General features: G+C 37.5%; 1 protein-coding gene across 23 annotated transcripts in view; it reads left to right on the top strand.

The window, feature by feature from the left end:
• MLLT10 (MLLT10 histone lysine methyltransferase DOT1L cofactor) overlaps nt 1-14,481 on the top strand; it is a 250,792-nt gene that overhangs the window by 53,061 nt on the left and 183,250 nt on the right. For all 23 annotated transcript variants that reach the window (XR_012030838.1, XM_072825420.1, XM_072825416.1 and 20 more), the window contains one exon: nt 9,925-9,979. Coding sequence is in view for 21 of the 23 variants with exons in the window: in XM_072825420.1 (XP_072681521.1) it covers nt 9,925-9,979 (55 nt within the window). In the remaining 2 variants the exon portion in view is untranslated. The remainder of the gene's footprint in view (nt 1-9,924; nt 9,980-14,481) is intronic.

Below are 14,481 nucleotides of genomic sequence, written 5' to 3'. Positions count from 1 at the left end.
CTCTTGTCCTTTATTTTATTTTATTTTATATTTTATTTTATATTTTATTTTATTTTATTTTATTTTATTTTATTATTTTATTTTATTTTATTTTATTTTATTTTATTTTATTTTATTTTATTTATTTTATTTTATTTTATTTTATTTTATTTTATTTTATTTTATTTTATTTTATTATTTATTTTATTTTATTTTATTTTATTTTATTTTATTTTATTTTATTTATTTTATTTTATTTTATTTTATTATGTAGTGTATCATATTGTTTGATTTGCAGATGTTGAACCACCCTTGCAGCCCAGGAATAAATCCCACTTGATCGTGGTGAATAATCCTTTTAATGTACTGTTGGATTCCATTAGCTAGTATTTTGGTGAGAATATTTGCATTCATGTTCATCAGTGATATTGGTCTGTAATTCTCTTTTTTGGTGAGGTCTTTTTCTGCTTTTGGGATCAAGGTAATGCTGGCCTCATAGAAAGAGTTTGGAAGTTTTCCTTCCATTTCTATTTTGTGAAACAGCTTCATAAGAATAGGTATTAATTCTTCTTTAAATGTTTGGTAGAATTCCCCCTGGGAAGCCATCAAGTCCTAGACTCTTGGGGGAGATATTTATTTATTTAAAGAAATTTATGTATGTATGTATATATTTATTTATTTGACTTAGAAATTTATTTATTTTTTGGGTATATATTTTTTTTATTGGAGTTCGATTTGCCAACATATAGTATAACACCCAGTGCTTATCCCATCAAGTGCCCTGCTCATTGCCTGTCACCCAGTCACCCTAACCCCCTGCCGACCTCCCCTTCTGCTACCCCTTGTTCGTTTTCCAGAGTTAGGCGTCTCTCATGTTCTGTCATCCTCTCTGATATTTCCCACTCATTTTCTCTCCTTTCCCCTTTATTCCCTTTCACTATTTTTTATATTCCCCAAATGAATGAGACCATATGATGTTTGTCTTTCTCCGATTGACTTACTTCACTCAGCAAAATACCCTCCAGTTCCATCCACGTCGAAGCAAATGGTGGATATTCCTTGTTTCTAATGGCTGAGTAATATTCCATTGTATACATAGACCACATCTTCATTCATCTTTCAGTGGACACTGAGGCTCCTTCCACAGTGTGGCTGTTGTGGACATTGCTGCTGTAAACATTGGCGTTCAGGTGTCTTGGTTTTTCACTGCACTGTATCTTTGGGTTGAATTCCCAGTAGTGCCATTGCTGGGTGGTAGTGAAGGTCTATTTTTAACTCTTTGAGGAACCTCCACACAGTTTTCCAGAGTGGCTGCACCAGTTCACATTCCCACCAACAGTGCAAGAGGGTTTCCCTTTCTCCACATCCTCTCCAACGTTGGTTGTTTCCTGTCATGTTAATTTTCCCCACTCTCACTGGTGTGAGGTGGTATCTCATTGTGGTTTTGATTTGCATTTCCCTGATGGCAAGTGATGTGGAGCATTTTCTCATGTGCTTGTTGGCCATGTGTATGTCTTCTTTAGTGAAATTTCTGTTCATGTCTTTTGCCCATTTCATGATTGGATTGTTTGTTTCTTTGGTGTTGAGTTTAATAAGTTCTTTATAGATCTTGGATATTAGCCCTTTATCTGATATGTCATTTGCAAATATCTTCTCCCATTCTGTAGGTTTTGGGGGAGATTTTTATTTTTATTTTTTGGGGGGGTAGATTTTTAATGACTGCTTCAATTTCCTTGCTGTTTATGGGTTTGTTCAGATTTTCTATTTCTTCTTCTTTTAGTTTTGGTGTATATACGTCTCTAGGAATGCATCCATTTCTTCCAGATTGCCTAATTTGTTGGCTCATAATATGTTCTTAGAATTGTTTGTATTTCTTTGGTGTTGGCTGTGATCTCTCCTCTTTCATTCATGATTTTATTTATTTGGGTCCTTTCTCTTTTTGATAAGTCTGATGAGGGGTTTATCAGTCTTATTACTTCTTTTTGTTTTGTTTTTTTTTATTTGGGTCCTTTCTCTTTTTGATAAGTCTGATGAGGGGTTTATCAGTCTTATTACTTCTTTTTGTTTTGTTTTTCTTAGTCTTATTAATTCTTTCAAAGAACCAGCTCTTGGTTTCATTGATCTGTTATTCATTTGGTTTCTATATCATTGATTTCTGCTCAAATCTTAATCATTTCTCTTCTCTTGCTGGGCTTAGGCTTTGTTTGATATTCTTTCTCCAGCTCCTTTAGGTGTAAGGTTCAGTTGTATATTTGAGACCTTTCTTGTTTCTTGAGAAAGTTTTATATTGCTATATACTTCCCTCATAGGACCACCTTTGCTGCATCCCAAAGGTTTGGAACAGTTGTGTTTTCATTTTCATTTGTTTACATGAATTTTTAAATTTCTTCTTTAATTTTCCTGGCTGACCCATTCATTCTTTAGTAGGATGCTCTTTAGCATCTATGTATTTGAGTTCTTTCCAAATTTCCTGTTGTGATTGAGTTCCAGTTTCAAAGCATTGTGGTCTGAAAATATGCAGGAAATTATCCCAGTCTTCAGGTACTGATTTAGACCTGATTTGTGTCCCAGTATGTGATCTCATCTAGAGAATGTTCCATGTACAATCAAGAAGAATGTGTATTCTGTTGCTTTAGGATGGCATGCTCAGAATATATCTGTGAAGTCCATCTGGTCCAGTGTGTCATTCTGAAAATACTTGTTTCCTTACTGATATTCAGCTTAGACGATCTGTCCATTGCAGTGAGTAGGGTGTTCTCTAGTATTACTGTGTTATTATCAATGGGTTTCTTTAATTTTGTTATTAACTGGCTTATAGAATTGACTGTTCCTGTGTTATGGGCATAAATATTTACAATTGTTAGATCTTCTTATTGTATAGACCCCTTGATTATGATATAGTGTGTTTCCTTATCTCATATTAATAGTCCTTGGTTTAAAACCTAATTTTGGGGCAGCCCCGATGGCTCAGCGGTTTGGAGCCGCATTCAGCCCGGGATGTGATCCTGGAGACCCGGGATCAAGTCCCACGTCGGACTCCCTGTGTGGAGCCTGCTTCTCCCTCTTGTCTGTGTCTCTGCCTCTCTCTCTGTCATGATTAAATAAATAAAATCTTTAAAAAAATTTTAATTTTGTCATATATATTGCCATTCCAGCTTTCTTTTGATGTCCATTACCATGATAATTGGTTTTCTACCCCCTTACTTTAAATCTGGAGGTTTCTTTGGGTCGGAAATGAGTCTCTTGCAGGCAGCATATTGATGGGTCTTGCTTTTTCATCCAGTCTGATACCTTGTATCTTTTGATTGGGGCATTTAGCCCATTTGTGTTCAGAGTAACTACTGAAAGGTACAGATTTAGTGCCATTTTATGACCTGTAAAGTTACTGTTTCTACAGATTGTCTCTGTTTCTTTCAAGTCTTTGTTACTTTTTTCCTCTCTCTTTGCTTGAAGGATCCCTTTTAATATTTTTTCTAGTGTGGGTTTGGTGATCACAAATTCTCTTAGTTTCTGTTTGTCCTGGACCCTTTTTATCTTTCCTTATATTTTGAATGGCATCCTAGTTGGATAAAGTATTCTTGGCTACATATTTTTTTCACTTAACATCCTGAATGTATGATGCTAGCCCTCTCTGGCCTGCCAGGTGTCTGTTGATAGGACTGCTGCCAGTCTAATGTTTCTACCCTTTTAGGTTAAGGACCTCATGTCCTGAGCTGCTTTCAGGACTTTCTCTTTGTCTCTCAGATTTGCAAGTTTCACTATTATATATCAGGCTGTTGACCTCTTTTTATTGATTTTAAGAGAGTTTCTCTGTGCCTCCTTGTTGTATTAGTTTACTGTAGGATGTGGAGTCTCTGTGGTCCAAGGTCTCTCATACCAGATCCTTTCTTCCTGAGTTAGGTCATAGTTTTCTACCTAGAACTTAATCTTTTCTTTTCCTGTACTTTTTTTCTCTGAAGTCTTCATATATCTATTTTTGTCTTTAGTAAGGAGACATGGCATATAGTAATGTATCTCTACAAAAGTTTAAAATATAAAAGAAAGTATTTTGGAATAAAGAAATAAATTCATTATCTTACTATCTTCATCATCAGCCTGTTAATATGTATTGTGTATTTTAGAATTATTTCTATACATAAATCTTTGTAAATATACCATTATTTCTCATTGAAATATAGTCAGTCATACTTTTTATACAAATTTTTAAAAAGATTTTGCTTATTTGAGAATGAGAGCATGAGTGGGGGGGATGGGCATAGGAAGAGGGAAAAGCAGCTGCCTGCTGAGCAAGGAGTCCAATCTGCAGCTTGATCCTAGGACCCTGGGATCATGACCTGAGCTGAAGGCAGACACTTACTGACTGAGCCACCCAGGTGGCCCAACTTTTTAATACAATTTTTAAGAAGATTTTACTTTTATTTACTTTTGAGAGACAAAGAGTGTGTGTGTGTAGGAGCACAGGTGGAGAGAGGGGCCGAGAGAGAGAGTGAGAATCTCGAGCAGACTCTGTGCTGAACATGGAGCCCAATGCAGGGCTTGATCTCATGACTATGGGATCATGACTTGAGCAGAAACCAAGAGTCGGTCGTTTAACTGACTGAGCCGCCTAGGCACCTGTATACAATTTTTATAATTATAAACAGCTATATAAAGTATCTTTGCATATATATTTTTTCATGTCTTGAAATTAAAGTACATAAGTGATACACACAAAAAATAAGGTACATAAATGATATAAAAATGAAATAGTACTTAATAAGTGCTATTTCTTTTTTTTTTTTTTTAAGATTTTTATTTATTCATGAGAGACACACACAGAGACAGGCAGAGACACAGGCAGAGGAAGAAGCAGGCTCCATGCAGGGAGCCTGATGTGGGACTCGATCCCGGGTGTCCAGGATCATGCCCTGGGCTGAAGGCAGGCTCTAAACCGCTGAGCCACCCAGGGATCCCCTAATAAGTGCTATTTCTATCATATTTCCTTTGGCTCTCTAGAAATGAAGTAATTGAATTAGTATTTTTCTTGAATCATGTTGCTAAATTGCTTTCTTTTTTTTTTTTTTTTAATTTTTATTTATTTATGATAGTCACACAGAGAGAAAGAGAGGTAGAGACACAGGCAGAGGGAGAAGCAGGCTCCATGCACCAGGAGCCCGATGTGGGATTCGATCCCGGGTCTCCAGGATCGCGCCCTGGGCCAAAGGCAGGCGCCAAACCGCTGCGCCACCCAGGGATCCCGCTAAATTGCTTTCCAAAAGAATTGGATTATAGTGCCATCAACAATATTTAAAAATTAAAATTCACTGCACTTAGATTGTTAGGAATTAACTTTTAGGAAAAAGTTTACTAGGGCTGGTAAAAGGGATGGTTTAGTCAAGAAAGCATGTGACATTTGGTCTTGAGTTTGTGAGTTCAAGCCACATAGTGGGTATAGAGATTACTTAAAAAAAAAAAAAAAACCAGACAAGCTCAAGAGTTCGAGAGTTGCATACTCTACTGACTGAGCCAGCCTGGTACTCCTCTAATTTTTTAAAAAAGATTATTTGAGAAAGCGTATGGAGGAGCAGAGAAATAGGGACAAGCAGGCTCTATACTACTCATGGAGCCCACTGTGGAGCTTGATCCCAGGACCCCGAGATCATGACCTGAGCTGAAACCAAGAGTTGCATGCCTTCTGATTGAGCCACCCAGGTGCCCATAGATTCTTAATTCCTTACATTTGATTAATTACTGTTTTTAGTTCTTATATTTAAATTGTTTTTCATGCGGTGCCTGGTTGACTGAGTTGATTAAATGTCCAGCTCTTGATTTTGCTCAGTTCATGACCTCGGGGTTGTGAGGTCAAGCCCTGAGTTGGGCTCTGCGCTCAGTGGGGAGTCCACTTGAAATTCTCTCTTGTCTTCCTCTGCCCCTCCCCCAGCCCACTTGTGTTCTTCTATCTAATAAATAAAATCTTTTTTTTTTTTTTTTTAATTTTTATTTATTTATGATAGTCTCACAGAGAGAGAGAGAGAGGCAGAGACACAGGCAGAGGGAGAAGCAGGCTCCATGCACCGGGAGCCCGACGTGGGATTCGATCCCGGGTCTCCAGGATCGCGCCCTGGGCCAAAGGCAGGCGCCAAACCGCTGCGCCACCCAGGGATCCCTAATAAATAAAATCTTAAAAAAAGAAAAATAATAGTTTTTAAAAACATTTTGAATTTGCATTATTGATCAGTAATGTTTAAGGGTTTAATCTAAATTTTTTCTTCTCCAGTTGCTAAACAATTATTCTTATACCCAGTCATCCCAAAGAGTAATTATCTCTGGTTCTGTGTAGTCTTTAAATTATTAAATTTAGGGATCCCTGGGTGGCGCAGCAGTGTAGCGCCTGCCTTTGGCCCAGGGCGCGATCCTGGAGACCCGGGATCGAATCCCACGTCGGGCTCCCGGTCCATGGAGCCTGCTTCTCCCTCTGCCTATGTCTCTGCCTCTCTCTCTCTCTGTGTGACTATCATAAATAAATAAAAATTAAAAAAAATAAATTATTAAATTTAGTTCTTCTAAAAGAAATTTTTTCTTTTTGACAAGATATAAATCACTCAACTGAGATCCCTGGGTGGCACAGCGGTTTAGCGCCTGCCTTTGGCCCAGGGCGCGATCCTGGAGACCCGGGATCGAATCCCACATCGGGCTCCCTGCATGGAGCCTGCTTCTCCCTCTGCCTATGTCTCTGCCTCTCTCTCTCTCTCTCTGTGTGACTATCATAAATAAATAAAAATTAAAAAAAAATCACTCAATTAATAGTGTTTCTTTCTGTAAGAGAGGTTGCTGTATTGTTTAGAACCAAATTATTGCCTGCCTTTCATAAGTGTGCTTGTATTTTTGCTTCTTCTATCCATTTGTCATATATTTTTTGAGTTACCATGTCAGGAGATGGATAGATGCTAGGGCTACAGCCATGAAATGGAGTATATATATACACCCTAGCAGAGAATATAAACATAATTGCATAGTTAGTTGTGATTGCAATGTATGACAAGAAGTAAGTATAAGTAATTTATAATATGGTACCTTATCTACTGTAGGGAATCAGAGAAACCTTTGAGGAAGTGACTTTAAGCAAGAACTTGTGGGGTGAATAGAAGTTATCCAGCTGTGAAAGAGGGTTGGGATATAGGATAGGTGTTACAGGTAGAAAGTAAAAGTAACACATTTAGAGTCTATGAAGCAAGAAATGAATTTAGGAGTATTTATAGAATTGAAAGAAGAGGGGCACCTGGATGGCTCAGTCAGTAGAGCATGCAAGTCTTGATTGTGAGTTTGAGCCCCGTGTTGGGTGTAGAGTTTACTTTAAAAACAAAAAAACAGAAGTGAAAATGAAAAGACAGTATCGCCTAGGTGTGAGATATTGAAAAGAGAAAGTTGTGAAGCTAAGTAGGGGCTAGATCATGTAGTAAAACTATTAAAATGTTTATTCAGTGGTGCAGTAACATACTTGTACCTGCATTTTTGAAGTTTGCTCTAGATTGGTGGTATATAGGCAAGAGTAAGCATGGGACAGTATTGAGTTGCGGTCCCTGAAGTGGTCCTGATGAAAGTTGATGTTGGCTTGCAGTTGGCTAATAGTAGTATAGATGGAGATAGGTAGACAAATCTCACCAGTTCTTAGGAGGAGGAATGGGCAAAATATGCTGTTTGATTAAATATGAGTTAGAGCGTAGGGTGAAACTGTCAAAAGATGATGTCTAGGTGTTTTGTATGGGAAATATGTGGTTGAGAGTACCATTATGAACATAGGGGAAGGAGCTTCTGGCTTGCTCAGTCAGAGCATGTGACTCTTGATTGTGGGGTCATGAGTTCAACAAGCCTCTGGTTTGTTGCTGAGATTACTAAAAAAAAATTAATAAACTTTAAAAAAGATAGGGATTACTGAACAAAGCAAGTATTACATAGATTTGGACAGTCTGGAAAGTGCCATTGCAATTGTAGGAAGTTTTATATATGGATCTAAGGACAGATCTGAATAGGAGGTAAAATTTGAGAGTCACTGGCATACTTTTAATTTAGTTTTTTTTTTTTTAATTTATTTATGATAGTCACATACACACAGAGAGAGAGAGGCAGAGACATAGGCAGAGGGAGATGCAAGGCTCCATGTACCGGGAATCCGACGTGGGATTTGATCCCGGGTCTCCAGGATTGCGCCCTGGGCCAAAGGCAGGCACTAAACCACTGCGCCACCCAGGGATCCCTTAATTTAGTTGTTAACAGATGAATGGAAAATAAAGATTGCTTAGTGTTTAACATGAAATGAGAAGGCATCTTAAGCTGGAGTCCTGAGAACTACCTTATTTAAAGGTTACATAAGGTTATCAGAAAGGTGTTGCCAAAGAGGTTAGAGGAAAATCAGGTACAGGATCTAATAGCTTACATTTTATTATTTTTTCACTATTTTATCTTAATTTCCATCTCCTATTTTCTTTTGTAACTTGTTTATATTACCATATTATAAGTTTCAAAATCTCTTTGGAGAGCAGCAAGGTAGGGTACAAATAATAAATACTCAAATATGAGCTCCAGGAATATATTCTTCATAGTAAGACAATGTCATTGAAACTTACTCTGTTTATTATTTTTATAATATCTTTCTCTCATCAGTAGTGAAAAGAAATGATTATACTATCTCTACCTAGGTTTATTTCTGGTTTTAATTTCTAGGGGTGGTAGGGATAGTGATGCATAACAACTACTTAGTATCATTGTTTGTGATAAGAGTAACTAGAATAATTAGAGCAGTTCCTTCCTTCTAGAAAGCATGTTCGCATATATGAGATCATGTTTTCTCATTTAAGTCAAAATTCTGAATTTTTGAGTTTGGCTCTTTATTTTAGGAGAAACCAGACCTAACTGACTATAATAATACTAGCTGATCCTAGACAGAAAGTGAAGGAATAGGAGGCACCTGGGTGGCTCAGTGGTTGAGCATCTGCCTTTGGATCCTGGAGTCCCGGGATTGAGTCCCACATCGGGGTCCCTGCATGGAGCCTGCTTCTCCCTCTGCCTACGTCTCTCTCTCTCTCTCTCTCTCTCTCTCTCTCATGAATAAATAAAAAATAAAATCTTAAAAAAAAAAAAGAAAATGAAGGAATAGAGGCAAATGTTAAAAACTGTGCCCTGGACTCTTTTTGTTATTGTTACGGTTAACAAAAGTCATGGCAGGTATGTGGAAGTTAAGTAATATTCTCTTTTTAAAGTTATCTGATGAGGTGCCTGGCTGTCTGAAGTTGGTAGAGCATGTGACTCTCTCATTATTTTTTTTTAAGATTTATTTTGGTGAGAAGCAGAGGGAGAGTTTCCCAAGCAGACTCCATGATGGCTAAGCTTGGAGCCCATTGTGGGGCTTGATCTCACAGCCCTGAGGTCATGACTAGAACCAAAACCAAGACTCAGACACTTTACCAGCTGCACCACCTAGGCGCCCCTTGAGCATGTGACTCTTGATCTTAGGGTCATGAGTTCAAGACCCATGTTGAGGAAGAAGAGTTACTTAAAAAAACCACACATGCACACACATACCTATGAAATAAAGTTGGTAGTTGGTGTTTTGAGGAAGATCACATGTCGAGAATGACTTTGTGAGGAATGTTATGAGATACTTTTGGTGGCAGCTAGTACAAATGCTGCTCCCATATTAAAAAAAATTTTTTTTATTACTCATTTGAGACACTCCAGGAGGAGTGGCAGAGGCAGATGGAGAAGCAGACTCCTCGCTGAGCAGGGAGCCCAACGTGGGGCTGGATCTCAGGACCCCAGGATCATGGCCTGACGCTTAACTGACTGAGCCACCCAGGTGCCCCTGCTCCCACATTTTTAATAGTTTTGAGGTTTTGGGGAAGTTGTTATACTTTGGTAATTTGAAATATCTCTTTGATTTCTCCTCTTCTTTTTTATTTTTTTAAATAGAGATGTGAACTGTGTCCTCATAAGGATGGAGCTTTAAAAAGAACAGATAATGGGGGTAAGTACAGAGAATTAAAAAAGTTTTTTTTATTGGAAACTGGAGTGGGGGAGTATTTAAAAATATCTGGTTCATATTATAATATCAAATAAAATTTATCATTCATATTTTTAATAGTAATGTAATTTATGAATCTTTTTTGCTACCTTAGGGACAAACTTTTTTTTTTTTTGGGAGAGAGAGTGTGGGTGAGGGAGGGGCAGCGGGAGAGGGAGAGGAGAGAGGAGAGAGAGAGAGAGAGAGAGAGAAAGAAAGGGCTCAATGCCTACACAGAGCCCAAATCCGGGCTTGATCTCATGATCCTGAGATCATGACCTGAGATGAATCAAGAGTCAGACTCTTAATTGAGTGAGCCACCCAGGTGCCCCAAGCATTGTTTTTATAATGTAGAGTGGGCACATACTTCTAATTAAAATCTTGATTTTTTAAAATGGGTTATAATTTTCTTATATTAGAAATTATTTTGGGAAAAGTTAGCTTCTTTTTTGTTGTTAGAGCTACACTCTGATGTTTTAGAGTCTTTTTTCCCCTCTCTTTTGTGTATTGCTGGACAGATGATATTTCTAGTAAATGTTAATTTTAACACCCTGAGGATTTTTGTTGCTTGAATATAGAGAAATGCTGACTTCTGTCTTTAAATTTTGCTGTGCTTTCCTGAGGACCCTTGTGAATTTCTCATTTGCATCTCCATTTTTAGTTGTCCCCTGAGAAATCCATGTTTCTTTATAGCTCAGTACCATTCTATTTTTAAAAAAATACTTTATTTATTCATGAGAGAGACAGAGAGAGAGGTAGAGACACAGGTAGAGGGAGAAGCAGGCTCTCCACGGGGAGGCTGATGCGGAACTTGATCCTAGGACCTTGGGATCACGCCCTGAGCTGAAGGCAGATGCTCAACCACTGAGGCACCGAGGCGTTCCTCCCCTTTTAAAAATTTTTATTTATTTATTCAGCTCAGTACCATTCTTAAATATGTAGACATGAATTTATTAAACTGTGGCATACTGTGAAAATTGATGAAGAAACTCATAAAAGTAGAGATTGTAACTCCTATTAGTACTCTTCCATTTTGAGCAGCTACCTCTAAAGCATTTTTGGCATAGAATAGAGGAATGACATGGGTAAATAAAAGGAAAAAATAAAATGTTTTAGTGTAGCTCTACATAGATTTATTTATATACAAATTTAATATTTAGACTGTTATACAGCCACATTTTACAGAATTTTTAAAATATTAGAAACCCTTGCTCCTTTTCCTGTTCACCATCTGTCTAGTTTCTCAACAACTTTCCTGCTGTTGGTATACTTCTCTTATTACTTATTTGCATCTCCTTCTAGGGTTTTTTCTTTATATACAAATAAATATGAATAAAGAAATATTTTCTCCCTAATTTTTATACAGATGGATGAATATTTTACATACTCTTTGCATCTTAATTTTTTCACTTAATAGTTTATTACTAGTATAAAGCTTTCTTTTTTATATAATCAGTCACCTGTTGATAGACTTTCTGATATTCTGCTTTTATGACTAGTCCTTGTATACATGTCATGTGTGCCTCTGTAGGATTATTAATTCCCAGGGGTGGAACTATTGGGTCAACGGGATTTTGTAGTTAATTTGATAGATATTCCCAAATTATTTTCCCTTGTGGTTGTACTTATTTATGTTTCCAGCAGCCTTGAATGAATAACTTATTCTCTGTATCCTTTGATAATCCAGTAGGTGAAAATTGGTATCTTAGAGCGGTTATTTTGCATTTTTTTTTAAAGATTGTATTTATTTATTCATGACAGACACACACACACACACAGAGAAGCAGAGACACAGGCAGAGGGAGAAGCAGGCTCCATGCAGGGAGCCTGATGTGGGACTTGATCCTGGGTCTCCAGGATCACACCCTGGGATGAAGGCGGCACTAAACCGCTGGGCCACCAAGGCTGCCCCTGCATTTCTTTTATGAGTGAAGCTGAGCATCTTACACTTTTATTTTACAATTTTTATTTTTAAAGATTTATTTGTGAGAGAGTACAAGCAGGGGGAGCAGCAAAGGGTGAAGGAGAAATAGACTGCCCACTGAGCAGGGAGCCTGATTCAGGGCTCCATCCTAGGACCCTGAGATCATGACCTGAGCCAAAGGTAGCCGCTTAACTGACTGAGCCACTTAGGGGCCCCCCATCTTGTGTGTGTGTGTGTGTGTGTGTGTGTGTGTGTATGTGTGTGTTTATTTTTTTTTTTAATTTTATTTATTCATGAGAGACACAGAGAGAGGCAGAGACATAGGCAAAGGATGAGTAAGGCTCCTTGCAGGAAGCCTGATGTGGGACTCAATCCCAGGACCCTGGGATCACGACTTGAGCCAAAGTCAGATGCTCAACCTCTGAGTCACCCAGGTGCCCCACCATCTTATATTTTTTAAAAGCAAATCGTATTTTTCTTTCTTTGGATTTTTTATTAATTCATTAGAGACACAGAGAAAGAGAGGCTGAGATATAGAGGAAGAAGGGAGCCTGATGTGGGACTCGATCCCAGGACTTCAGGATCACGTTCTGAGCAGACGCTTAACTGCTGAGCCACCCAGGCGTTCCAAGCAATTTGTATTTTTCTTTCTGGTTTGTTAATATGTTTTTTCTCTTTGGTTGTTGATCTTTTTTTTTTTTTTTTTTTTTAAGATTTTATTTATTTATTCATGAGAGACAGAGAGAGAAGCAGAGACCTAGGCAGAGGGAGAAGCAGGCTCCATGCAGGAAGCCGGATGTGGGACTCGATCCCTGGACTTCAGGATCAGCCAAAGGCAGGCACTCAAACACCAAGCCACCCAGACATTCCTGATCATTTTCTTTTTGATTGTTGAAGCTTTCATAGGAGCTTCTTTATTCATTAGGCTTTTGTGATTGAGTTGGGTTAGTATTTTTGTCCAGTTGTTCAGTCTTCGCTTATGGGGCTTTGTACTATGCAGAAGTTTGATTTTTATTTAAGTGAATTTATTAATCTTATCTTTCATGGGTTCTGTATTATGAACCATAGTTAGAAAGGCCTTCCTTACTCCAACATTAATAAAAAGATTCTTTCACAATGTCCTCTAGTTTTTTTGTGGTTTCTTTTTTTTTTTTTACAGTTTAATCTTTCATACATTTGGAATGTATCCATGTAAGACAATATGGGGTATGGATCCATCTTTATTTTTTTGTAGTTGCTAAAAATGCTACCATTTGTCCCATCATCATCTGTTGAGCAGTTCATCTTTTCTTCAATGATCTGAAACACCATCTTTATTAGAGTCTTAAGTTTGATGTATATTTAAAACATTCTGACTAAATTGTGTTCCAAAATAGATTTACAAATCTATTTGTAGATAGATTTGAATTCATTTTCCTATTGAAATACTAATTATATTTCTTGAGTAGTTAACAAAACCCCACAATGTACCTGGTGGTACAATATTGATGATAAATTTTTTTTATAATACTTAATTTTTAATACCTAATACTCCCTTTTCATGCTGGAAAATACGTTAGAAGTTTTGGTAGTCAGGATGAGGAATTTCTCAATGCAGCTTTTAATTTTCTCAATCTCATCTGCTGTACATAGTTCTCAGTTGTTAAAGGTAAGTAAAACTTAACAAGTTTAATATAGATTGGTGTATGAGAAGTGGGGTTGGGGTATTACAGGCAGAAGGAGAAGCAAACGATAAAAGACACAAGTATATTGAAGAATTGAAAATGGGAGTTAGACTGTAAGGTTTGAATGGCAGGCCCTCTGAGAGGTGAAACTGATGATAAAGGTAAAGTTGTCATTCCTTCTCCTCTCCCCTGCTCATCTCCTTCCATTCCCTTCCTTCTCCCTCTTCCCTCTTCCCTTTTCTGTACTGAGGACTTGATCCTGTTGATTTGGGGAGCCACTGAAGCTGAGGAATAGCATGAAATTTCTATTTTAGAAAGGTAACTCTGACAGCAATGTGGTGAATGGATTGAAAGAATATGATTGCCAGCTATAAAAAAGAATAGTAGAGCTGGATCATAAGTGCATTTAACATACTTGAAATCAGCTATATAGCCTGGGCAGTGGGGGGAGATACAGAAAAAGAAATAAATTGCAGAGATAATTCAGTTTGCCATTTTACTCAGTCAGCATACATTCTAGGCAAACCTATATGGAAATCTCTGTGAATGATTGTAAGGCTTTCGCAGCCATCATTGACAAAGATATGAAATATATTAGTGAGGGGTCAAGCAAGAGATGGTGATGTCAGTTACATTCTATGGTTTTTTAAAACTAAAAAAAAAATTATATTCCAGTAGAGTTAACATATACTGTTATATTAGTTTCAGGTGCACAGTATAGTTCTTCAACAATTCTATATATTACTCAGTGCTCATCAAGATAAGTGTTACTCTTCATCCCCTTCAACTATTTCACACACCCTTATCTCCCCTCTGGTAACCATCAGTTTGTTCTCTATAGTTAAGAGTCTGTTTTTTTGGTTTGTCTCTTTTTTCTT

This window comes from Canis lupus, chromosome 5 (genome assembly GCF_048164855.1).
Source record: "Canis lupus baileyi chromosome 5, mCanLup2.hap1, whole genome shotgun sequence".
NCBI classification, from domain to species: Eukaryota; Metazoa; Chordata; class Mammalia; order Carnivora; family Canidae; genus Canis; species Canis lupus.
This window is presented reverse-complemented; position numbering and strand designations above follow the sequence as displayed.